Source organism: Pseudonaja textilis, chromosome Z (assembly GCF_049901715.1).
Source record: "Pseudonaja textilis isolate UNSWEBS1 chromosome Z, rPseTex1.2, whole genome shotgun sequence".
Taxonomy (NCBI): domain Eukaryota; kingdom Metazoa; phylum Chordata; class Lepidosauria; order Squamata; family Elapidae; genus Pseudonaja; species Pseudonaja textilis.
The window spans coordinates 1942767-1966758 of record NC_142008.1 but is presented as its reverse complement, the minus strand read 5'-3'; the positions used below and the strand labels follow the sequence as shown (position 1 = coordinate 1966758).

Genomic DNA, 23992 nt, shown 5'->3' with positions numbered 1-23992 from the left:
GGGGATGTTGCGACGGTCGTAAGTGTGAGGAATAGTTGTTATGTCGCTTTCTTCACTGCTATTGTAACTTTAAACAGCTGCTAAGCAAATGGTTATACGTTAAAAACTACTTGTATGTCCAACCCAGTGACTTTGATGAGTGGACTTCAACTCCCAGAATTCCAAGGCAACACGGCTGGCTGGGGGATTCTGGGAGTTGGAGTCCTCCCCTCTTAAAGCCACGGAGCTTGAGAAATAGCAGAAGCTCTCATTAAAATTTCTGTCTGCGTTAAAACCAATGCACCTTTACAGGCCGAAAGCAAAGCCAGCTTCCCTTTCAATTCTACCCGAATTCAAATCCTCCTACTTAAAAGAAATCCCCCCTTTTTTCCCCCTCAGCTGGGACCCCAAAATGTAGCTTCTGGGTTCCGATCTGGAGAACCCATCCATCCAAACCTGCCGAATCAATCCGTTTCATTTCTGACAGGCGCTACGACCGCACAAAATTCCATCCAGGGTGTTAAAAAGTCCCTGGAAATCTCCGTCCCCAAGTGTCCTTCTCTGTTCTGTGTGTTAACGTCGCCTGCTTAACGTGGCCTATGTACAATATTTGCATTTACTTATTTTTCTCCACCAGGATAGCGAAGCCGTCAAAATGGCATTTTGACTACACGGACAAGACTAGATGAAGAGTCACTCCTTTTCGTCTTATATTCAACAGTTAAAGTGCGCAGAGCAATCCAAGGGGCTGCTCAGAAATGGCGATTTCGCCCGTGTCTTTTTTTTCTAGGTTCCTAGCCAAAAATACAGGCAGTTTGGTCACTGGCTTGGCTATTTTTAAAAAAACGAAATATTCATGCTTATAAGCGGGTGGATTGCAGGCAGCCCAGCCGTGCCCGCCAGTTCAGATTGCTAAGTAGTTTTCCTCCAGGTTTACGGGGCCGGGGAAGCCTACATAAAGAGGTTTTAAACAAACCACAATCTTGAAGAGGTCCCAGGGGATGACTAGATGGAAGCTGGGCTCAACCCAGCTCAGAAACGCATCGGCTCACTTACGGGTGTCTTTCTAAAATGCCTGGCTTGTTGTGTGTGCTCATTTTGACACGATGGCTTATCTTGAAAAAAGGCCCTCGTAGGGTGAAGGCCGATCCAGACATTAAAAAGAAAAGAAAGAAAGAAAGAAAGAAAGAAAGAAAGAAAGAAAGAAAGAAAGAAAGAAAGAAAGAAAGAAAGAAAGAAAGAAAGAAAGAAAGAAAGAAAGAAAGAAAGAAAGAAAGAAAGAAAGAAAGAAAGAAAGAAAGAAAGAAAGAAAGAAAGAAAGAAAGAAAGAAAGAAAGAAAGAAAGAAAAGAAACCCAGGCCGGAAGGGACCTTGGAGATCTTCTACTCCATCAAAGACGGAGGTCTTATACCACCCTGTCCAAATGGTCATCCAGTCTGGTTTTGATAAACCTCCACCAGCCCAGGAGGCAAGGTCATTATTCCCCGAAGTCCCCAAAGGTGCTGTCGAAGTGATGAAGAGGAATTGCCGGAGTACCCGAAAGGTGATTTCAAAACGGACGTTTCGCAAATCGCGTCGCCCCATTTCCACGCGCTGTCCGAGGTTCTCACGGCTGCGTGGGTAACCGGGCGCAGCGGGCCTCACCGAAAGGCGTGGTGGGGTGGGACCCCCCGTGATGCGTCGTTCTCGGATCAGCTGGAGAATAACCAAAAGGAGGTTGTTTCGACTGGCAACTTTTATCTTCTCCCTCGTCGCAACCCGAAAGGTCCTTCGCGACTTACGTTAAAGAACTTGAGCCCCTTCGCCCATTGAAACAAAACTCCGCTTGATAAAAATGCCCCAGTCGGGAGCCCCCTTCCTCTTTTGTGAATTATTATCGTCGTTATTTTTGCTTTGTCACTCGATCCGACCCCGGCCAAGGTAAAGGATGAACGGTGACCTCTGCCCAAATCCTCTTGGCTTGGCGGGATGGGTTTTCCTAGGTGAGTTTCCGGATTCTGCGGTTCTGCCGGTCGATGTTCATGGTGGCCCGATCCACGGAGGACGTGATGACGTCCAGGCTTTCGTCCTGTCGCTCCAGCTCTGTCTCTGTCTCCAAGGCCAGGCATTTGAGCCTCCGGAGGATCTGGAAAGAGAAGAGGGGGGTTGCAAACTGGAGTCAAGGAAAGGGAACCTTAGCCTTCCTCCTCGTTTTCTGGCCGGCTGTCGGGGATACGGCCCGGAAGAATCTCGTATGGTACGGGCCGTCCTCGACTTACCACCGGTATCGGGACAGGAGGTTTGGTCGTGGAAGCAAGGCAGCCATGGAGGCAGCCACTCAGGAGCCAGAGGAAGAGGAAGAGAAAATCAAATTGGCTTCCCCAATTCCAGCTCAGCCCTGGAGAGCCGGGAGATGCATGAAGGGCAAGATTGAGGGTGGAACGGGAGGAGGAGGAGGAGGAGGAGGAGGAGGAGGAGGAGGAGGAGGAGGAGGAGGAGGAGGAGGGAGGAGGAGGAGGAGGAGGAGGAAGAAAAGTGTGGGGTCTTTGTGCTCTCTGAACCTGGTTCTTTTGTTGCAAACGTTTTATGATCCAACTAGGGAACATTATCAGTGTTAGAAGGGAGGGAGGGTTATAGGGAGAAGGAAGAGGACTGTGGGTTCCTTGGTGCCCTCTGAGCTTGGTTGTTTTCTTGCAGGTGTTTTATTTACAAAACTAGGTAACATCATCAGGGAGGACGAGCATGAAGCTGGTAGCCAAGCTGAGAAAGCACCAAGGACCCCTCATCTCAATCCTGAGCGTAAATATTCTCCTTTAAAGAAGAGAAAGAAGGGAGGAGTAGAATGAGAAGATAGACGTGGAGAAAAGGGAGGAAGATGAGATGGAGAAGGAGGTGGAGGTGGAGGTAGAGAATAAAAAAGGAGGAGGAGAATGAAGGCAAGGGAGAAAAAGACAGACATGGAGAAAGAGAAGGGGGAGGCAGGTAAGAAAGAGAAGAAGAAGAAGAAACGAGAAGGAAGGGAGGAGAAAGTGCGGAGAAAAGGAGAAGGAAGAGAAGGGAGGAGGGAGAGATAGACATGGAGAAATAAGAGAAGAAGGAGACAGACAGGAAAGAGAAGGAGGAGGAAGGAAGGTGGAGGTAAAGAGAAAAGGAGATGGAGAAGGAAGGGAAGGGAGGAGGAGGAGAGGTGGAGAGTTAAGCATGGAGAACCAGGAGGAGAGAAAAAGGGGGGATTCTGTGCGTATGTGTGAGAGACGATGGATGGATGGATGGATGGATGGATGTATGGATGGGTGGATGGATGGATGGATGGATGGATGGATGGATGGATAGGGGGGTGGGGGAGGGAGATGCAGAGTCTGGCCTGGACTTCTTTCCTTCCCACCTGCCAGCTTCAGCCCACCCAACCGGCCCAGTGCAACTTGGCCCAGTGCAGCAAGGGCCCTTTGCAAGCCTGGACTTTTACAGGACTGGGTGGATCAGAAATAACGGACCCATCGGTGCCAAATTGAGAGAGAGAGAGAGAGAGAGAGAGAGAGAGAGAGAGAGAGAGAGAGAGAGAGAGAGAGAGGAGAGAGAGAAAACTCCCCAAAATCTTGAGGTTCGCCACCGCCCGCTGGTTTTCCAATCCTGCAGACGGGATCAAGAGCAGAAAAGGAGAAACTGGACCCCGCAGGACTCTGCTGCCAAAACCCTCCGAGATCTCTCTCTCTCCCCCGCCCACCCCAACCTCCCCCGGCTTTCTCCAACCACAGACTTTAAACTAATATTATCCCGTCTCCTCCCATCTTCGCTGACATGATATCAACCTCGGAGAGTTGGTAGATGGGGAGGAAGCCCCGTGAAAAAAACGCTTGCTCTAAAGCTCACGGAAGAGGAGGAGGAGGAGGAGGAGGAGGAGGAGGAGGAGGAGGAGGAGGAGGAAGACGACTTGTGGGGTTCCTTGGAGCCCTCTGAGCTTGGGGGTCGGGGTTCAGGTGAGCAGATTACGGAGCTCTGTATGGAATGGATCCCAGATCCCGAGAAGGAGGAATTTCCAGAAAGACCCCCAAGAAAGTCTCGGAGGTGCCCTTTGTAAAACTCGGCCGCAACGCCTCCTGGGCCTCTGTGTTGTATCACCACCCCACCACGGGGGCATCCAGAGGAAGAGGGGGAACCTTCCCTTCCCTTCCCCCGGGTGGGTTTAGTAGCAGGAAGCCAGTGTTTTCTGACTGACACAGACAGTAGCTCCCGAGTTCGTAGGGCGCACAATTATCCTTAGGGGCTAGGATCTTGGCCCACCCAGCCCCAGGGAGATTCCCCCGACCTATCCCTGTTTCCGCTGGAGTTGGGTAGAGGGCAGTTTTGTGGGCGCCCTCTGAGCCAGGCGGTTTTCTTGCAGACGTCTCGTGACCCAACCAGGTTATACCATCATTGCTCAAAGGGAGTGGGGAAGTGGGGGGAGGAGGAGGAGGCGGAGGAGAGGAGGAGGAGGAGGAGGAGGAGGAGGAGGAGGAGGAGGAGGAGGAGGAGGAAGAGAACTATGTGGCGTTTGGTCCTCTCTAAGCTTGGTTGTTTGTTTGTAGACATCACATTACTCAACTAGGTAACATCATCAGGGCTGGAAGGGAGCGGAGTTAACTCTTCTAGCCTTTTTGCTATATTACCCAAAATTACCCAACCACCATCCCTTCTTCCTCCTCCCCACAAATCCTACCCTCTCCTGGCCCTGAGGAGGTTCCCTAGTTGGGTCCTGAAACGCCTGCAGGAAAACCATCAAGGCCAGAGAGCACCAGGGACCCCACCGTCCTCCTCCTCCTCCTCCTCCTCCTCCGGACCTCTAGCCCCGAGGATGTTACCTAATTGGGTAACTAGGGGGTTTCCTCCTTTTCCAGGTGCTCCCCCTCCTTCCCTCCCTCCCTCCCTCTCTTCTAGCACGGGGGACTCCCCTAGTGGGGTGATGAAACATCTTCAAGAAGAAAACCAGGAAGAAAACCCCAGGGAGCACCGGGAGGCCACCGTTCAGCTCTGAGCTGCAGACGTTCCCCTCTATCAGTAAGGCGCTTCTTCCTCCTACGAGCCCGTCCACCCGAAGGCCCCTGGCGAGTGGGGGTCCCCTTGCAGCCGCCCCACCCCTCCTCCCTTCGTGCCCCGTCCCTCCTGCCCCTGCCTTACACAAGGCAGACTTTCTCCATTCCAGCCTCCTTCTCCCAGAGAGGTCCCGTCAAGAAAGGAGGAAGAGGAGGGAGGGTTGGTGGGAGGGAGGAAGGAAGGAAGGAAGGAAGGAAGGAAGGAAGGAAGGAAGGAAGGAAGGAAAGGAAGGAAGGAAAGGAAGGAAGGAAGGAAGGAAAGGAAGGAAGGAAGGAAGGAAGGAAGGAAGGAAGGAAGGAAGGAAGGGAAGGAAGGAAGGAAGGAAGGAAGGAAGGAAGGAAGGAAGGAAAGGAAGGAAGGAAGGAAGGAAGGAAGGAAGGGAAGGAAGGAAGGAAGGAAGGAAGGACGGACAGCTCAATAGAAAAGGAGTCCTACTTAATGGTCTGAGCCGCAGGGCTTACCTGGCGGATTTCCTGCGTCTCGCTCTGGGAGACCACCTGTTTCTCCTTCTGCACCTGAGCCTGTTGCTGCTGCTGCTGCTGCTGCTCTTGCTGGTGGTCTCCACTCCCTCGGGAGGAGGAGGAGGAGGAGGCGGCGGGTGGTGCTCCGGTCTGGACGAGGCTCCCCATAAACCCAGTGGCTGCAAGGAGAGAGGCAGCGGTGGGTCAGAAAGGCCCTGGAATCGGGGCCACCACAGGGGCGCCCCGGAGGCTTCGTCCGCTGGCCAAAGAGCTCCTTTTGGGTCGTCCTCGCCTTACAACCGCAACTGGGACCAGATTTTCTCTTGTGGGAACAAGCGGGGGGTGGAGGGATGGAACCACCGTTTTTGCTACGGTTGTTAAGCGAACCATTAAGTGGATGGCGCAGGTGGCCTCTCTTGCCGCCGTTGCTAAGCGAGTTGCTGAAATTGTTAAAGGAAATGCACCTGATTCAGATTTTTCCCTCGGCGGCCGTTGTTAAGTGAATCACTGCCGTTAAGGGAATCGCACGGGGTATGACCTCTTTGGGCCACGGTTATTAAGTGAATTGCTGCGTTTGTTAATTGAATCAAAAGGTCGTTAATCAGATCTGCTTGTTAAATACATGCCAGCTGCAAAGTACCGGAATTTGGACCATGCAACCCAGGGGAGGGTGTGACGGTCGTAAGCGCGAGGACTGGCCCTAAAGTGACTTTTTCCACCGCTGTGGTAACTTCAAACAGGCACTAAACAAATGTTGAACATTTGAGGAATCCTGGGAGTTGAAATCTACACATCCAGAAGCCGCCAAGGCAGAGAAACACTGGATTTACAGGCAATCCTTAACTTATGATCGGTCACTTAATGACCGCTGGAAGTTATGACAGGCCTGGATTTGAAGTTCCAACGGTCTTTCCAGTTTGGGGCAAAACCGTTGGTTCACTTAATGACTGTTGCAAAAAACAAGCAATTGTCAAGTGGGTTGCTCCTTCACGTGACTGACCTGAGTTATGACCTTCATGAGTTACAACTGCAACAGGCAGGGTCCCATTTTGGCCATAAATCGAGGACTATTGGTCGCACAATGGCCTCAGGTGGCAAAAGCTGTAACAGACAGCAGGGACTTCTATTCCCTAACCTGACAAAGAACACAGCCACACACATCGCACACAACACCATGCTGCGTGTTGTGTGCGATGCCCCCCATGCAACAAGGATGGAATGGGAAGCGAAGGAGCTCCCCACTTACCGCCGAGATTTCCGTCATTAAGCAAGAATTGTTAAGTGAGTTTGGCCCCATTTTACGACATTTCTTGCCACAGTTAAGGGACCCAATGCAGTTTTTAACTTTACAGGTAGTCCTTGACTTACGACCACGATTGAGCCCAAAGCTTCCGTTGCTAAGTGAGACGTTTGTTAACTGAGTTTCTCCCCATTTTATGACCTTTCTTGCCACAGTTGTTTGGTGAGTCACTGCAGTTATAACGCTAATCCACACAGTTATTAAGTGAATCTGGTTTCCCCGTTGACTTGGGTCACCAGAAGGTCGTAAAAGGGGATCACATGGCTGCCCTCCCCCCCTGCAACCGTCATAAATAGGAGCCAGTTGCCAAGCATCTGAATTTGAATCACGTGGGGAGACTGCAACGGTCATAAGGGTGAAAAGCGGTCATAAGTCACTCTTTATAGTGCTGTTTATGTAACCTCATTCACCAAACGAACTGCGGCTAAGTTGTATGTATTTTTATCATTAAGTTGTATGTATTTTTATCATTAAGTTGTATGTATTTTTATTATTAAGTTGTATGTATTTTTATCATTAAGTTGTATGTATTTTTATTATTAAGTTGTATGTATTTTTATTATTAAGTTGTATGTATTTTTATTATTAAGTTGTATGTATTTTTATTATTAAGTTGTATGTGTTTTTATTATTAAGTTGTATGTATTTTTATTATTAAGTTGTACTTATTTTTATTATTAAGTTGTATATGTTTTTATTATTAAGTTGTATGTGTTTTTATTATTAAGTTGTACTTATTTTTATTATTAAGTTGTATGTGTTTTTATTATTAAGTTGTATGTGTTTTTATTATTAAGTTGTATGTGTTTTTATTATTTTGTATGTGTGCGTGCCTTCTCTTTCCCGGGCCAATAAATAAAATGAGGCCTAAGTAACTCAAGATTTTAGCAGCCCCTCTTCATACACTGGGGGGGGGGGCGCCTTCATAGAACGGTTACTAAGCAAGTCACCGTAAGTCAAGGACTACCCAACTTTGCCACCTGGAGCCTCTTCGCAGGGAGAAACTAAGGCAGCCCCCTCCTCCCCTCTGTGCCCAGGGTCTCCGCTGGAACAGGATGGGGGGGGGCGAGGGGGCTGGCGGGTCGGGGGGGACGGGGAAGAGAGCCCCCTTTAGAGGAAGCTACCCCTGCCCCAAAGAAGCCCCACCCCACCCGTCTCCACCGCGACAGCTGCCGGGCTCTAGGCCAGAAGCCAGGCTGGAAAGCCAAGGCTCGCTCAGGTTTTGGAGGCCCCGTGTCAGCTCGGGATTGTGTTACTTAATGGAAAAGGCAGACACAAAAGCTGCAGCTAAAAATACAACGACCCCCCACCCAAAACCTCCTCCTGCCCCCCAGGAGTTAATTACCGCAGACTCTTAATCCAAACACACACACACACACACACAGAGGGAATTATTCGGTTCTTGCAGCAACCCGTTGGCTGCAAGGGAGACATCGGAGGCTGGTCTAAATTAAACACGGTTCTCAAACCTGCCAGCTGAAGCGGTACAGGTGCAAAGCTTTCCAAGTCGCCCGCCGACGGCGCCTTGCAGGTGGTCCTCGACTTACGACTGTCGGTTTAGTGACGATCCGAAGTTACGGGGGTGAAAAACGGGGGGCAGGGAATTATGGACGTTTTTTTCACAGTTACGGCCGTCGCGTCCTTCCCCGCGGTCGCATGATCAAAATTCAGAGGCTTGACAACTGGCATGTAACTCGTGACAGTGGCAGCGGGGATTCGCTTAACGGCTGTGGCAAGAAAGGTTGCAAAACGGGACGAGACAGTCCCTGAACAACTGTCTGCTCGGCAACGGAAATTTTGGGTTCGATGGTGGTCGTAAGTCGAGGACACGCTGTACAGGCAGTCCTTGACTTACAACAATTCGTTTAGTGACCATGTGAAGTTACAACAGGAGTGAAAAAAGGGATCGATGACCAATTTTCACACTTACGACCGTTACAACATCTCCTTGGTCATATAATCAAAAGTCAGACGCTTGGTAATTGGTTCATATTTATGACGGTCGCAGTGTCCCAGGGTCATGTGATTCCCTTTTGCGACCTCCTGATGAGCAAAGTCAATGGGGAAGCCAGATTCGCTTAACGACCGTGTTCTTAACTTAACAACTGTAGCGATTCACTTAATGACCATGGCAAGAAACGCCCCCAAATAGGGCAAAACCCACTTAACAATTGTTTTGGCTTAGCAATGGAAATCTGGGGATTCAATTGTAGTTGTTAAGCCGAGGACTACCTTCCTATAATTTCACATCGTGGGGAAAAAAGTTATGCAGGTAGTCCTCAACTTACGACCGGTCACTTAGCAAGCATTCCCAGTCATGACGGATGTCCCTCAAAAGGTGGCGAATTCCTGCCTTTTGGCAAAGACGCCCCCCGCAGCGAATTTCATCATGGGAGTATCTGCTTAACAACTGCCGATTCAGTGACTGAACCTGACGACTCACTTAACAACCGGTGGGAGAAAAACCCGCTGTAAAATCGGGCTGGCCAGCTTCTCTCTGCCCTCTCAGGGGCCGGGGAGGAATCTCCCTGCAGGCCACCTTAAAGTTCTGGGGAAAAGATAGAAGGTAAACCGGATCCCTCACCCAGCAGGGCGTCTGGCCAGCGGAGAACCTGGTTTAAGCCTCCTCGTTCCGAGAGATTAAATGGCTGCATTTCCCAGCTTAGATTGGGGGTGGGGGGCTGTGGGGGGCTCTTTTTTGGAGCGATGTTCAACAAAGTTGTGCTGCTCTTTTGTCTGGATGCAAACGGCTCCAAATTAAACCCGAGGCTCTCCACAGCTAAGCAGCGAGGATTTACCTGTTACGTATTTCTTCCTGCGAGATCCCAGTTGAAAGCCTCTCAGCGGCTTTGGGAGGGTGATAATTAAAAACCAAAACCAAAACCAAAGATGATTCAAATCAAATTTGCCAGCTGGAACCCTAACCCTAAACTCTTTAGAAAAACAAGTTGTATCTCTAGTGAAAAGCCCGAAGAGATACTGACTGACTGACTGACTGTCCGTCTATCTATCTATCTATCTATCTATCTATCTATCTATCTATCTATCTATCTATCTATCTATCCATTCATCTGTCCATCTACACACACACACACACAATATGTGTATATACATTATCTCTCTATCATCTATCTTCTATCTATCTCTACCTATCTCATCTATCTTTCTATGTCTATCTATGTCTATCTATCTATACCTATCTATAATCTCTCTCTCTCTAATCAAGTTTTCTTTCTTTCTTTTTCTTTCTATCTTCCTACCTGTCTATCTATCCGTCTGTCCATCTACATACACACACACACACGTATAATGTGTGTGTGTATATACATTATCTCTCTATCATCTATCTCTACCTATCTCATCTATCTATCTAATCTATCTTTCTATGTCTATCTATGTCTGTCTGTGTATCTATATCTATTTATAATCTCTTTCTCTAATCAATTTTTGTTTCTTTCTTTCTGTCTTCCTGTCTATCTATCTATCCGTCTGTCCATCTACATACACACAGAAACATATACTGTGTGTGTGCATATACATTATTTATCCATCATCCATCTATCTCCCTATGTCTATCTATCTGTATCTATCTATAATCTCTCTATATAATCAATTTTTCTTTCTATCTTCCAACCTACCTATCATCTTTCTCTCTCTCTCTCTCTCACACACACACACACACAAACACGAATGCATGCATACATACAGTAGTCCTCAACTTACAACTATTGGTTTAGTGACCAACAGTTCAAAATTACACGGCACTGAAAAGAATGACTTATGACCAATTTTCGCACTTATGACTGCTGCCGCATCCCCATGGCCACATGATCAAAATTCAGGTGCCTGGCAACTGACTCATACTTGCGGCGGTCGCAGTGTCCCACGGTCACGTGATCCCCTTGTGCGACCTTCTGACAAGCCAAGTCAATGAGGAAGCCAGATTCGCTTAATGGCCACCTTGCTAACTGGACAACTGCAGCGACTTGGTCGACCACTGTGGCAAAAAAAGGTCATAAAACGTTGCAGAACTCACTTTGGGCTCGATTCCTAGATCTGCCTCCTGAATGCTCCGGGGCGGTGCTTGATCGCCACCTAGTGGCCATTCTCAGTTGAAAAAAAAAGCAAGCCTAAGTCCTGGAGAAATAGAACAAGCCAACATCTCTTCTAGCCATTCTTCATAGACTGATGTTACTGATGTTTTGGACTTGAAGCACGACAACAGAAAGAAAGGACACCGGAGTCCTGTCAGTTGTGAATGCAAACCGTTTCATGCACCACAAGGCACAGCTGAAGAAGACTCATCGAAGAAGTTGTTTTCCATAGCTGGTCTTGTCCCATCGTGAATTGAACCAGAATGAACAAAAAACCCACCGGTTCTTTTCCCACCTCTCGGGAACTAAACTAGCATTTTACCACCTGGTGCCCTGGAGTCCCCCATTTAAAAATGAAGCAGTTTTTCCAAGCACCGAATTTCAGCAACCGACCAACGAAAGTGCACTCTGATCTTCCCTGCAATCTAATTTTAGAAAAGACTGCAAGAGAACACGGTTTGTTAATGGCCGGCTTGTTTTTTTAAGCGTAACAGTCCAGAAATTCTTTCTTCCTACATTTTTTTTTTAGAATTTGGAAAATATGTTAGAAGGTAGATAAGAAGGATAGATTGGAATTAATTTTTGAAAATTGCAATGTAATTACACAAAATTTGGACCAACTATGCCCCGAGAGCAGACAGTGGGGTGGCTTAATGGCTGCCCCGTTCGCTTAACAACCGCTGCAAAACGAGCCTGGTCCCGTGGTGACCTGCTTTACGACCGCCATGGTTTATAACCGTAATGAGCAGCAGGCTCCATTAAGCCCATTACGTTGAGGACTAGCAGCAGCCTTTCCCTTTGCGTCAGCAATTGTCTTGTGGCAGGAGAAAAGTAAATTTCTAGCTGCTCCAAATAGACCCCTGCCGCCAACACACACACACCCCTCCACCCTTGTGACAGCCACAAGGTAAATCAATACCCAAAGATTGTTAAAAGACTACCTGAAGCATCCTAGATGCTCCCATGCAGAGAACTCCCAGTCGGGGGTCTTTCAGCTGTGTGTGACTCTTGCAACCGTGGGCTAAAGATATTTGAATGCAGAATGACAGGGTTGGAAGGCACCCCAGAGATCTTCTAGTCCAACCCCCTGCTTAGACAGGAAACCCTACATCACTTCAGACAAATGGTTGATCCAATCTCTTCTTAAAAACTTGCAGTACTGGAGCATTTACAACTTCTGGTGGCAAGTTGTTCCACTGGTTAATTGTTCTAACTGCTGGGAAATTTCTTCCCTTAGTTCTAGGTTGCTTCTCTCCTGGGTTAGTTTCCATCCGTTGCTTCTTGTCCTGCCTTCAGGCGCTTTGGAGAATAGTTTGAACCCCTTAAATACTGGAACACCGCTATCCTGTCCTCCCTTAATTTCATTAAACCAGGCCCACCCGATTCCTGCAACTGTTCTTCGTATGTTTTATCCTCCAGCCCTCTAATAATCCTTGTTGCTCTTCTCTGCACGCTTTCCAGCGTCTCAACCTCTTTCTTTATATTGTGACCAAAACTGGATGCTGTATTCCAAGAACAGGATGAAGCCGCTGGAGGTACCCGTTGACTTATGGCCACAACTGAGATCAAAATTTATATTGATAAGTGGGACAGTTTGTTAAGTGAGGCTTGCCTGATTTTACCAGTTGTTAAGTGACCTCCCTGCAGTTGTTAAGTAAGTAACAGCAATCTAGCAAAATGTTGTTCTGTTTCTCCGAAATTTAGCCTTGTCGCCTCTTTATTCAACTCAGAGTGGCCACTAGATGGCGATCAACGGCCCCACCTGATCCACCAGTTTATAGGTCGCTCCTGACTTGTGACCACTACTAAACCCCAAATTTCTGTTGCTAATCGAGACAGTCGTTAGGTGAGTTTTGTCCCACTTTACAACCTTCCCTGCCGGAGTTGTTAAATGAATCGCAGCAGGTGTTAATAGCCTGGTTGTTTAAGTGAATCTGGCTTCCCCATTTGCTTCGCTTGCCCGAAGGTCGACAAAGGGCATCACGTGGCCCTGGGACACTACGACCGTCATAAATATGAGTCACTTTCCAAGCGCCCCGAGTTTGATCACGTGACCGCGAGGATGCTGCAATGGTCAGTGTGGAAAACGGTGTTAAGTCACTATGTAAGTCAAGGGCTACCTAAACTTTCTCCTGCTCAGGATACTGTCTCTCTGTTGGGGTAATGTAGGATCGCGCTGGCCTTTTCGGTGGCTGCAACACACTGCTGGCTCATACGTGATCCTCCTTTTGCTATTACCCTGTTTCTCCGAAAATACGACCTATCCTGAAAGTTAAGTCCTAGCTTGATTTTTCCGTGTGCCCCCAAAATAAGCCCTAATTAAGATCCCAGCCACTCCAGAGTGGACGGGTAAAAATTACGCTAGGGTGTGGATGGGGAGTGGAGACGCCCTACTACGTACCTTTGGACAGTTGTAGCCAGGCCTGGCACAGACCCCCATTTCTTCCGCAGCCAGCGAGGCCGGCAAGGCTTTCCCGAAGGCCTCTGCAGCTGGTAAGAAAGCTCTGGATCGATCCTGAAGGCTGCAAAGGCCTTCGGGAAAGCCTTGCCGGCCACAGAAGTTCCTGAAGGCCTCTGACAGCAAAAAGGAAGCCGGGTGCGATGCATGCAACTGAGGTTAGTCAGGGGATGACATCACCACCGAAAATAAGACCTGGTGCCTTTTTTTGGTGGCAAAAAATACCTATAAGACAGGGTCCTATTTCCGGAGAAACACGGTGGGTTTCTGAAATCCGAACTACCTGACGGCGGCCTCTTACCTGCTTGCCAAATGGAGCTCCCCCCGGCCTCCTCCGGCGAAACCCTCTTAGCCTGCGTGAGCCTCACAGCATCCTCCGAGAACTGAATCTTCTTGCTGAACTGCACCTCGAGGAACGGGATGGCTTCGGGCATCTTTGCCGACAGCAGCCGGTAGCAGATATCCGGTTTGCCGATAAACCTCTGGCGGACACAGATCTCGTAAGGGGTTTGGACCCTGACGTCATCCACGTCCCTCTTGTCAAACCAGTGGACCAGCTGGGACTTGGCGTTGCAGATCCTCAGGCCGGACACTAAGAGGGTGAGGCTGCCCGGTTTGACGTGAGCATCGGTCCGTTCGCCGATGATGACGGGGATGTGCACGATGACGCTGTCTTTGCTTTTGGGGGGAGACGCGGCGGGGTTTTCCTTTGCCTTCCCTGCTTCGGACACGACCCTGGGGAGTTTCCCACCGAAAGGCCACCAAGAGGGGGATTCAAGTTCAGACAATAACCTAAGAGGAAGAGGAGAACGGTCAGAAACACAGGCGGTCCTCAGGTTATGATTATTCATTTAGTCTCCGAACTTACAATAACGGCACTGAAAAAAAGTAACTCATGACTGTTTTTGATACTTATCACCGTGGCAGCACCCAACAGTCACGTGGTCAAAATTCAGACACCGGCAACTGGCTCGTATTTAGGAGGGCTGGATCACATTATCCCCTTTTAGCGACCCGCCGGATAAGCAAAGTCGATGGGGAAGCCGGATTCACTTGACAGCTGTGTTAACTAATTTAACAATGGCAGCAATTTGCTTGAACAATTGAGACAAGAAAAGCTGTAAAAATGGGTTGGAAAGATGTCTCACTTAGCAAAGGAAATTTTGGGCTCAACTGTGGTCATAAATCGAGGACTTCCTTAGAGGGCAGTGCTCAGCTTCCAGCCACAGTTGACCCCAAAATTTATGTTGCTAAGGCGAGACACCTGCCAAGTCCATTTTGCCCCATTTTACAACCTTTCTTTGACACAGTTGTTAAGTGAGTCACTGCAGTTCCTAAGTTAGTCAAGTTGTTAAGCGAAGCTGGTTTCCCCGTTGACTTTGTTTGTCAGAAGATCACCAAAGGGGAACACGTGACCCCGGGACACTGCGGCCGTTGTAAACGTGAGCCAGCGGCCAAATTTTGACGACGTGACCATAGGGATGGCTGCAACGGTCGTAAGTGCGAAAAACAGTCAGCAATCGCTTTTTCAATTGCCACTGAACAGTCACTCAATGAAAAGTTGTAAGTCAAGGACGACCTGTATATATATATATATATATATATTTGTTTTCTGAGGTTCTGCGGTATTTATATGTAGATCTTTGGTTGTTCCATCTCCCGTAAGATTCAAAGTATCTAGGCAACGTTCGATGAAGTCTCATTCATCATCTTCAGGCTTCTGTCTCGGCTCTGTGCTTCTCAGAGTAATTACTCTGAGAAGCACAGAGCCGAGACAGAAGCCTGAAGATGATGAATGAGACTTCATCAAACGCTGCCAGATACTTGAATCTTACGGGAGAAAACCGAACAACCAAAGATCTACATATATATATATATATATATATATATATATCAAGGTCGTCCTTGACTATATATATATCTGGCCAGATAATGAAAACCAGCACAAGCCCCGGAAAGAGAACATCTGTGTTCCAGATGTGCTAGAGAGGAACACCTGGTAGCTCTTCCTACTGACAGGGCTGGCTGGAGCTGCTGGGAACGGCAGTTCATTAGGATTGGAAGGCCAACAGCCCCTCTTACACACTTACACACACACACACACACACACACACACCCCACCCAAAGAGGACCAGTGTCACAAATGGTCACACCACACAACCCGCTCCCAGGATTACGTGCCTGGATGCTGGGCACTTAGCAGCCAGTAATCTTTATGCCTGTTTACAACATTGCATGCAGGGCCATGATGGCTATTTATAGGTGGGGTTTTTGGTGGCAAAGAAATAAAAATAGCCATTTGGATGAATGGATTCACGCTCACGACTGGTGCCTTCTCTTAATGAACCCCACAAAAAAGGGGGTAATGAAATTGCTTCCAGTCACAGGAGCGCTCAGATTTAACGACTGGATTTTTATTAGATTTTTTTTTTTTATCCCAACTTTATTTAATTTTGTAACTAGTTCAAGGTAGTGGAGAGTCCAAAACCCGGCCTGATTACGTGCCTAAGGCGGGACGAGAACTCATGGTCTCAGGGTGACTGTCCCAAAGCCACCCAGCCAGTTTTTATCCTTAAGGTGGGACTAGAACTCACCATCTGGTTGGATGAAAGTCATCCAGCCTTCTTTCATGCCTAAGGCGGGATTAGAACTCACTGTCACCTGATGGTTGGCCCAAATTCACCGAGCTGACTTTCATTCCTAGGGTGGGACTGGAACTCACCGTCACCTGGTGATTGTCCCAAAGTCACCCAACCAGTTTTCTTGCTTAATGCAGGACTAGAACTCACCATTTGATTGCTCACCACTGGCCTGATGTTACCCAGCCAATTTTCACGCCTAAGGAGGGACTAGAACTCGGTCTCTTCCTGGTTTCTAGGCAGTTTCTCCTCAACTCCTACCCCAAACTGGCTCTCTTCCGGTCCCAACTGCAGCGTTGAGGCCTTCCCATATTAAGTTGAGGCCTTCCCATATTAAACCAACCTTGGACTGCGGTCCTTTCCCAACGCAGCTATTTGCCCTTGTTTCAGGAGAAAGTATTCCTGAATTTAAATAATTCTCTGAAAGTAGCCTCTGACTTTTAAGCTGCGGCTCTCCGCTGGTTTTTGAGGACGAGCCCCCTCTGCCAATGAGGGTCCTCTAGGACTCCAAGCAAAGCAGACCTCCGGATGTTCCCCCATGCGCCAACTCTATGGCCCACCCTGGGGATGACCGGATCCCACGCACCCATGGCGATCAGAGCCCCCCTGGCGTGTCGCCATACCTGTCCGCCACATCCATCTCCGACTCAATCTTGTCCAGGCCTTTCATGATGTTATCAAACTGCTCGCCCTGGTTCTCCAGCACCTTGGCGGTGTCTTCCAGGCGCTTCTCGGATCCCGCCAGCAAGCCGGTCAATTCTCTGCCCTTGGAGGTCTGGGCGCACGCCGCCTGCGGCCTGGCTCCCCCAGGGGAGAGGAGCTGCTCTCTCCAAAAATGTTCCAGCACATTGAAGATCACGTTTCGGTTGGGTTGAAGGGAGCTGAACCAATGCTTGGTGTCTCTCTCCAAAAGGGTGAGGGAGCTGAAGATTAAGGTGGACGATTCTTTCTTGATCTCACTGATGGAGGAAAGCGGGAAGCTGGCCAGGATCTCCCCGGATTTGTCCGCCGTGAATTTGACCGAAACTGGTGTCAGCAGGAGTTTGCCGGGAACCCATTGTTTCTCCGAGTTGAGATAATAGGAGCAGGACCAAGCATGGATGTGAATGTTGTCTTCCATGGCCTGGTTATTTAAGCTCCACTTCCTCAAGGAGACAACTGACACCTTCCGAAGACCAAATAAATGGTGCAATCAGCGATTAGTAATTAACACACACTCCATTCACCTTTCACGAGCCTTGTGACAAATGTTCAGAACATCGAAAGAGGCATAGTGAGAATCTAACTCGGGGCTGTCCATCCTTGGCCACTTTCAGGCCTGTGGGCTTCAATTCCCAGAATTCCCATGCACGGCTGGCTGGGGAATTCTGGGAAATTGAAGCCCGCGGGGCTGAAAGCGGCCAAGGAATGGACGCTTCAAAACATTGAAATGTGAACTCTGAACTCCTTCTGGACCCCAAATCTTGAATTTTGAATATCTGAAGCTGCGTTCTTCTGAATTAACTGTTTGGTTTACTAGTCCTCAACTTACAACCATTTGTTAAATGACTGTTCAAAGTTTCAATGGCACTGAAAAAAAGGGGGTTATGCCCAGTTCTCACACATATGACCGCTGCAGCATCCCCACAGCCGTGTGGTCAAACTTGGGATGCTTGACCAAGAATCCTGGGGTTGTGCAATTGTCATTTGCAACCTACCTTGGGAGCATTTGGCAAGCAAACACAAATTCTATTAGTTACATGAAACTAACCCCAGGCACAATCAATAATTCCCTTTCTCAATGGACACCCTTCAAAAAAAACGAAACAAGAACATGCAGTTTCATTTAGAATGGAATACAATAACAGAGTTGGAAGGGACCTTGGAGGTCTTCTAGTCCAACCCCCTGCCTAGGCAGGAAACCCTACACCGCTTCAGACAAATGGTTCTCCCACCTCTTCTTTAAAACTTCCAGTGTTGGAGCATTCACAGCTTCTGGAGGCAAGTGGTTCCACTGATTGTTTTGTCAGGAAATTTCTTCTTAGTTCTAGCTTGTTTCTCTCCTTGATTAGTGTCCATCTGTTGCCTCTTGTCCTGCTTTGGAGAATAGCTTGACCCCTTCTCCATTGTGGCAACCTCTGAGATATTGGAAGACAGCTATCATGTCACCCCTGGTCCTTCTTTTCATCAGACTGGAAATACCCAGTTCCAGCAACCGTTCTTTATATGTTTTAACCTCCATTTAAAATAGGCCGGTTCTACTTTGTCATTGCCACACACTCAAGATACACCAGGCCAACTTAAAAACAACAAAAACGAACACAGATTCCTCAACCTTGCTCATTTTAAGTTGTGCAGACCTCAACTCCCAGAATTCCTCTGCCAGACAGGTTTTTTTTGGGAGGGGGGGGAATTAATTAAAGAAGTGGGTTCAATTACTCACTGTGTGATTCATTCAACGGCTATTTGGTTCACTTAATGTCTGCAGTAACATAGTCATAAAATCAAGTCCAGTCACATTGTGACTCACTTAATGACTACATTGCTTAGTGACAGAAATTCTGGTCCCAACTGTGACCAACTGTAACTTCAGATGCATCAACATATGCAAACAGAGATTGATTCATACGCGCGTATTTGTTACTTGACAATCGCAAATCAGCTGATCGCATAGAAGAAACCAAATCTAAGCCTCTACGGGCAGTCTTCCTTTAGCCACCCCAAATGGCACAGGCAACACGGTCATTAAGTGAAGCAGTTGCCAAGTGAAACTGCAAAACTCCTCTTATGTGGCCTGCTTTGTTTTACAGACCCGCGAAAGTCATCAATGCAAGGACTGGTGGGGGGGGGGAAACCACTTTTTCATCATGGTCATAACTGCGAATGGTTGCTAAATGAGGACTACATGTACAACTCACCTAAAAGACAGGGGTGTTTTTTTTAAAAAAAAATAAAGCTAATTCACACACATTCAACCCTTCATCAGCAGTAACAGACGTTGGAATAATATTTAAGCATTACGGACACGATCATCTATCGGAATAAAAGTAATTAAAGACATTTGAAGGTTTCTCTCTTCGTTTGCTGTTTTCGACTTCTCTACCCATACCACTGACTATCTTGTCTTCATTAAACACAGCATTTCCCCCATTTACCTGGACTGTCGGCGGATTCAGAAGTTCTTGATAGCTTAAACGTTCTTACCAGTTTTGAGGCTTCTTGGTTTCGGAGTCCAACAAAAATTGCCCAAAATTGTACAGATTAAAAAAAACAAAGGGGGGTAGAAGGGAACCCCTATCACACTACATAAAATTCGCTACACATCTAAAACTTAGAAAAGAGATATTTGGGTGGTGGTGGGGGAATGATAATCCAAAACAGACATTTGAGTGTTGTCCATAGCACAAGAAAATGAACATCAAAGGAGGATGTTAGATATTACAAATATATACACACGCATATTGTTTTGAGCTCATGATTCATTGAGCAAGTCACCTATTTACCATCTGGCTAGTCATTTTCTCACATGACGAAACAGGGGAAATTATTATTGCTCAGGTATCACATGCTGACCACAGTCAACGTCACATCAGGAAACCAGGTCTTATGTTGATACACAGGTGGTCCTCGGCTTACGACCACGGCTGAGCCCAAAATTTTTGTAGCTAAATGAGACATTTGTTAAGTGAGTTTTGCCCCATTTTACTGCCTGTCTTGCCACAAGTGAATCCCTGCAGTTGTTAAATTAGTCACATGGTTGCTAAGTGAATCCAGGGGACCACATGACCCCAGGAACACTGCGACCGTCATAAATACAAGTCAGTTGCCAAGCAGTTGAAATTTGATCACGAGGCCCTGGGGGATGCAGCAATGATGTGAAAAATAGTCAGAAGCTACCACTGTAACTTTGAACAGACATTAAATAACGTTCTGGTTATTTATTTTGTTTTATTTTTAGTATTCTCACAAATAACTCAAGGCAGCGAATGTATCCGACACAGCTTCCTCATCCCGTTTTCCCCAAAACAACAACCCTGCGAGATAGTTTGGGCAGAGAAAAGAGGGAAGGAGAGACACAGAGAGATTGAGATTGACTGGAAGCCACCCAGCTGCCTTTCATGGCTAAGGCAGCACTTGAACTCATCTCTGCCAATCTAATCCAGGGTTTTCCCCTTGGGCAAGGCCAGCCTTTATGGAATGACAAAAGCTGTTTTCTTTGCTGCAAAGAGTGATGTATACCGTACAAAGATGACGCAACCCTTCCCGCAAAATCAATACATTACATTTCGGACCAACAAACACATTTTACGAGTCCTTTTCTGGAAGCCCACAAGGAAGTGCCCATGTAATAAAATATTAACATATCGTAGTATTTCCTTGTTTACTCCGAAGCGGAGTAGCTGGTTGTTGTTGTTGTTTTTAAAAACCCCATAATTTTAAATTATTCATGGCAGGACAGCCAGGAAACGCAACCTAAGTACAAGCTGTTACCGGCAAGAGGCGGTCAAATGCGGTACAGACAAAACAAGATGGTTAGAAGGCAAAAACGTTTCACTTATTAAACAGGGAGTCTCGGGGAGATTCCTGTCGCTCTTTGAGAGAATCCTTATACGTGTGGGTAGTCCTCAGCATTTACCTCACGGCTGAGTGAGAAAGTGAAGTGAGTCTTGCTCTGTTTTACAACCTTTCTTGCCAGAGTTGTTAAGTGAATCACCGCAGTTGTTAAACTGGGCGGTGAGTCTGGCTTCCTCTTTGGCGACCCTTACTCCGCTTGGTGGAGGGTCGCGAAAGGGGTCCACGTAACACCCCCCGGGAAGCTGCGACCGTCATAAATAGGAGCCAGCGTCTGAGCGTCTGAATTTAGATTGAGATGACGTGACCCTGGGGAGGCTGCGATAGTCCCAAGAGTGAAAAATGGTCGTAAATCCCTCTCTTCGGAGCTGCGGCAACTTCAGTCATTAAACGAATGGCTTTTGAGGTAACGAATTCTATGTGTAAATGGTGGCCAATGGGATAGAGAACACCTCACCTCCTCGCTCCGAGCATCTTGCTCCCTGTCTCATCTGATCAAGGTTTTAGTTTTTAAATGATTTTTTTTTTTTCAATTCAAGATCTTTATTCTTTTAATATTTTACATTGCAACTTATTCAATGTCTGTGGGACGTCCGAAATGTCTGGAACGGTATAAGGTCTCCTACTTGAGGAGGGGGTTAGACTAGAAGACCTCCAAGGTCCCTTCTGACTCTGTTATTAAGATGGGTGGCATGCAAGGTTGATAAAACAGATAAATGTAAGACTAAAATGTCTGTGGAGGTGTTAATTGCATACTACATGCAAAACATGACCACAACTACTCAACTAATACCTACAAATTATTTTTTTGCAAAGATGTCTGATCAAACCACCTATTTCGTATTTCGAATCCGCGGGGCTAGACATTTTCACGCTCCGTGAGAAATAAACACAGGCAGACGTACAGCCATTCATTTAGTGACCGTTTGTGGTTACAATGGCACTGAAAAAAGGGACTTATGACCATTTTTCACACTTATGACCATCGCAGCATCCCCATGTGATTTACATTCAGACTCTTGGCAGCTGACTCTTATTTATGATGGTCGCAGTGTCCTGGGGTCAAGTGACTCACCTTTTGCAAAGTTTTTACCAAAAAAAGACACTGGGGAAGCCAGGTTCATTTAACAATCATGTTGCTAACAACTGCAGTGATTCACTTAAAAACTGAGGCAAGGGAAGGTCGTAAAATGGGGTAAAATTCACTTCACAAATTTTTCACCTAGCAACAGAAATTTGGGGCTCAGTTGTGGACATAAGACAAAGACTGCCTGTAATTATGACGGCTGCAATGTCCTAGGCCCTAAGGTGACCTTAAGTAGTAACTTGAGGACCATCTGTATAAAACTACAGTATTTACAGAATCTACTTTTGATTTGGATATAGATAGATAGATGCAAATATGCACAGATACACACAGACACACAAAAATAACACAGGTCCTCAACTTATGACCACAACTGAGCCCAGCATTTATGTGGCTAAGTGAGAAATCGGTTGAGTTTTGCCCCATTTTACAACCTTTCTTGCCACAGTTGCTAAGTGAATCACTGCAGTTGATAAGTTATTTGCGCAGCTGTTAAGCGAATCTGGCTTCCCCTGTTGATTTTGCTTATCAGGTCGCAAAAGGGGATCATGTGATCCCAGGACCCTGCGACCGTTATAAATATGAGTCAGTTGTCAAGCGTCTGAATTTTGATCACATGACCGCGGGGATGCTGCGACGGTTATAAGCATGAAAAACAGTCCTTTTTTCCAGTGGTGTTGTAACTTTGAATAGTCACTAAGTGAACTGTTGTAAATCAAGAACTACCTGTATCTATACTGTTTGATGATGTTTTATGCTGTTTTGTGATCTGAATAGAATAGAATAACAGAATAAGAATCGGATATAGAATATAAAATATATAGAGAGAATAGAGAATAAAATAGAACAGAAAAGAAAAGAATAAATAGAACAGAATAAAGAAAGAATAGAACAGAATAAGGAAAGAATGGAATAAAGAATACAATAAAATAGAAATCAGAATAGAATAGAAATCAGAATAGAATAGAATACTGGAATTAAGAATAGAAGAGAACAGAATAGAGTAAGAATTGAACAGAATAGGAAAAGAATAGAATAGAACAGAATAGAGAAAGAATAGAGAAAGAATGCAACAGAATAGAAAACAGAATAGAATAGAATATTGGAATTAGGAATAGAACAGAACAGAATAGAGTAAGAATTGAACAGAATAGGAAAAGAATAGAACAGAACAGAATAGAGAAAGAATAGAAAAAGAATGGAGAAAGAATGCAATAGAATAGAAAACGAATAGAATAGAATATTGGAATTAAGAATAGAACAGAATAGAATAGAGTAAGAATTGAACAGAATAGAAAAAGAATAGAACAGAACATAGAAAGAATAGAATAGAAAACAGAATGAAAAACAGAATAGAATAAAATAATAACTTTATCATTACTTTGAATGTCCACTAATCGGCATGCATTAAAATGAAATCTCGTAGCATACAGCTCTCAAAAGGCTCACCACCTCCAATATACACTACATGAACAGGATGACAAAATTGTGCATATACCCACATACCCACACATATTATATGACACAAACAACAACACAGCTCAGTTCACACGTATACATGTCCATGACGAGAAAACATCCACAGGGCAAGTTATACTGTCTATAAATCAAATTATACTGTCTATAAATGAAGTTATACTGTATATAAATGGGGAGCAAATAATCCCACTCTCTTCTAGCCCTCATGATGTTCCCTAGTGGGGTGTTTGCCGTTGTTCAACACAGACATAATTCAGGGGTCTCCAACCTTGGGCACTTTTAAGCCTGGAGGACTTCAACTCCCAGAATTCCTCAGCCAGCTGGCTGGGGAATTCTGGGAGTTGAAGTCCGCCAGGCTTAAAGTGCCCAAGGTTGGAGCCCCCTGATCTAATGGATGTGGATCAGGTGCTCCTGTAACCAGAGAGGACCCTTCCCCATGAAATGGGGACTACCCCCCTTAGCCCTTTCCAGCCCCCCAAACACCAAGGACCCCCAACTGCCGCCCCCTCACCCACCCCCACCTTGCCCTCCCTCACAAAGGGGCGAAGGCCTGGTTCTCTCCTCTCCATCCCTCGGCTTCCCCCGCCCTCAGACTACAACTCCCGGCAGCCCTTGCGCGAGCCTGACGAGGCCCTCAGGGCGAGATATTGGGGAGAAGGGGCTTCCGAAGGGCCACGCCGACCCCCTCACATCCCCGGGAAGGGACGTCGTGCCCAGCGAGACTCCTCACCGATCGCTCGCGAAAGACGGCGGGAAGGAGCCGCAGTCAATCCGCCATTGCTCGAGTCTCTCCCCCGCCCCCGCTTTCTTTTTTTCCTCTCTCTCTCTCTCTCTCTCTCTCCCCTCACGACGCCTGCGCAAACCCGGCGCGCCGTTGGATTGGCTCCCCGCTCAC

The 23992-nt window shown here is 46.9% G+C and overlaps 1 protein-coding gene across 1 annotated transcript; it reads right to left on the bottom strand.

Annotated features, from left to right (window-relative positions):
- Positions 1–1864: 1864 nt before the first annotated feature.
- On the bottom strand, positions 1865–23941 carry SNAP47 (synaptosome associated protein 47). The gene is made up of 5 exons (XM_087918051.1): positions 23828–23941; positions 16604–17145; positions 13643–14133; positions 5490–5668; positions 1865–2104 (listed from the first exon to the last, which is right to left on the bottom strand). The coding sequence occupies exons 2-5, from the start codon at positions 17098–17100 to the stop codon at positions 1958–1960; spliced, it is 1314 nt and encodes a 437-aa protein (XP_087774177.1). The 5' UTR covers positions 17101–17145; positions 23828–23941; the 3' UTR covers positions 1865–1957.
- Positions 23942–23992: the final 51 nt, after the last annotated feature.

Coding starts and splice junctions, on each gene's coding strand:
- SNAP47 (XM_087918051.1), bottom strand. CDS start 17,100: ATGGAAGACAACATTCACATCCATGCTTGGTCCTGCTCCTATTATCTC. Junction 5,669..13,642: donor GAGCTCCATTTGGCAAGCAG/GTAAGAGGCCGC, acceptor CTCTCCTTGCAG/CCACTGGGTTTATGGGGAGC. Junction 2,105..5,489: donor AGACGCAGGAAATCCGCCAG/GTAAGCCCTGCG, acceptor TTCTCTTTCCAG/ATCCTCCGGAGGCTCAAATG.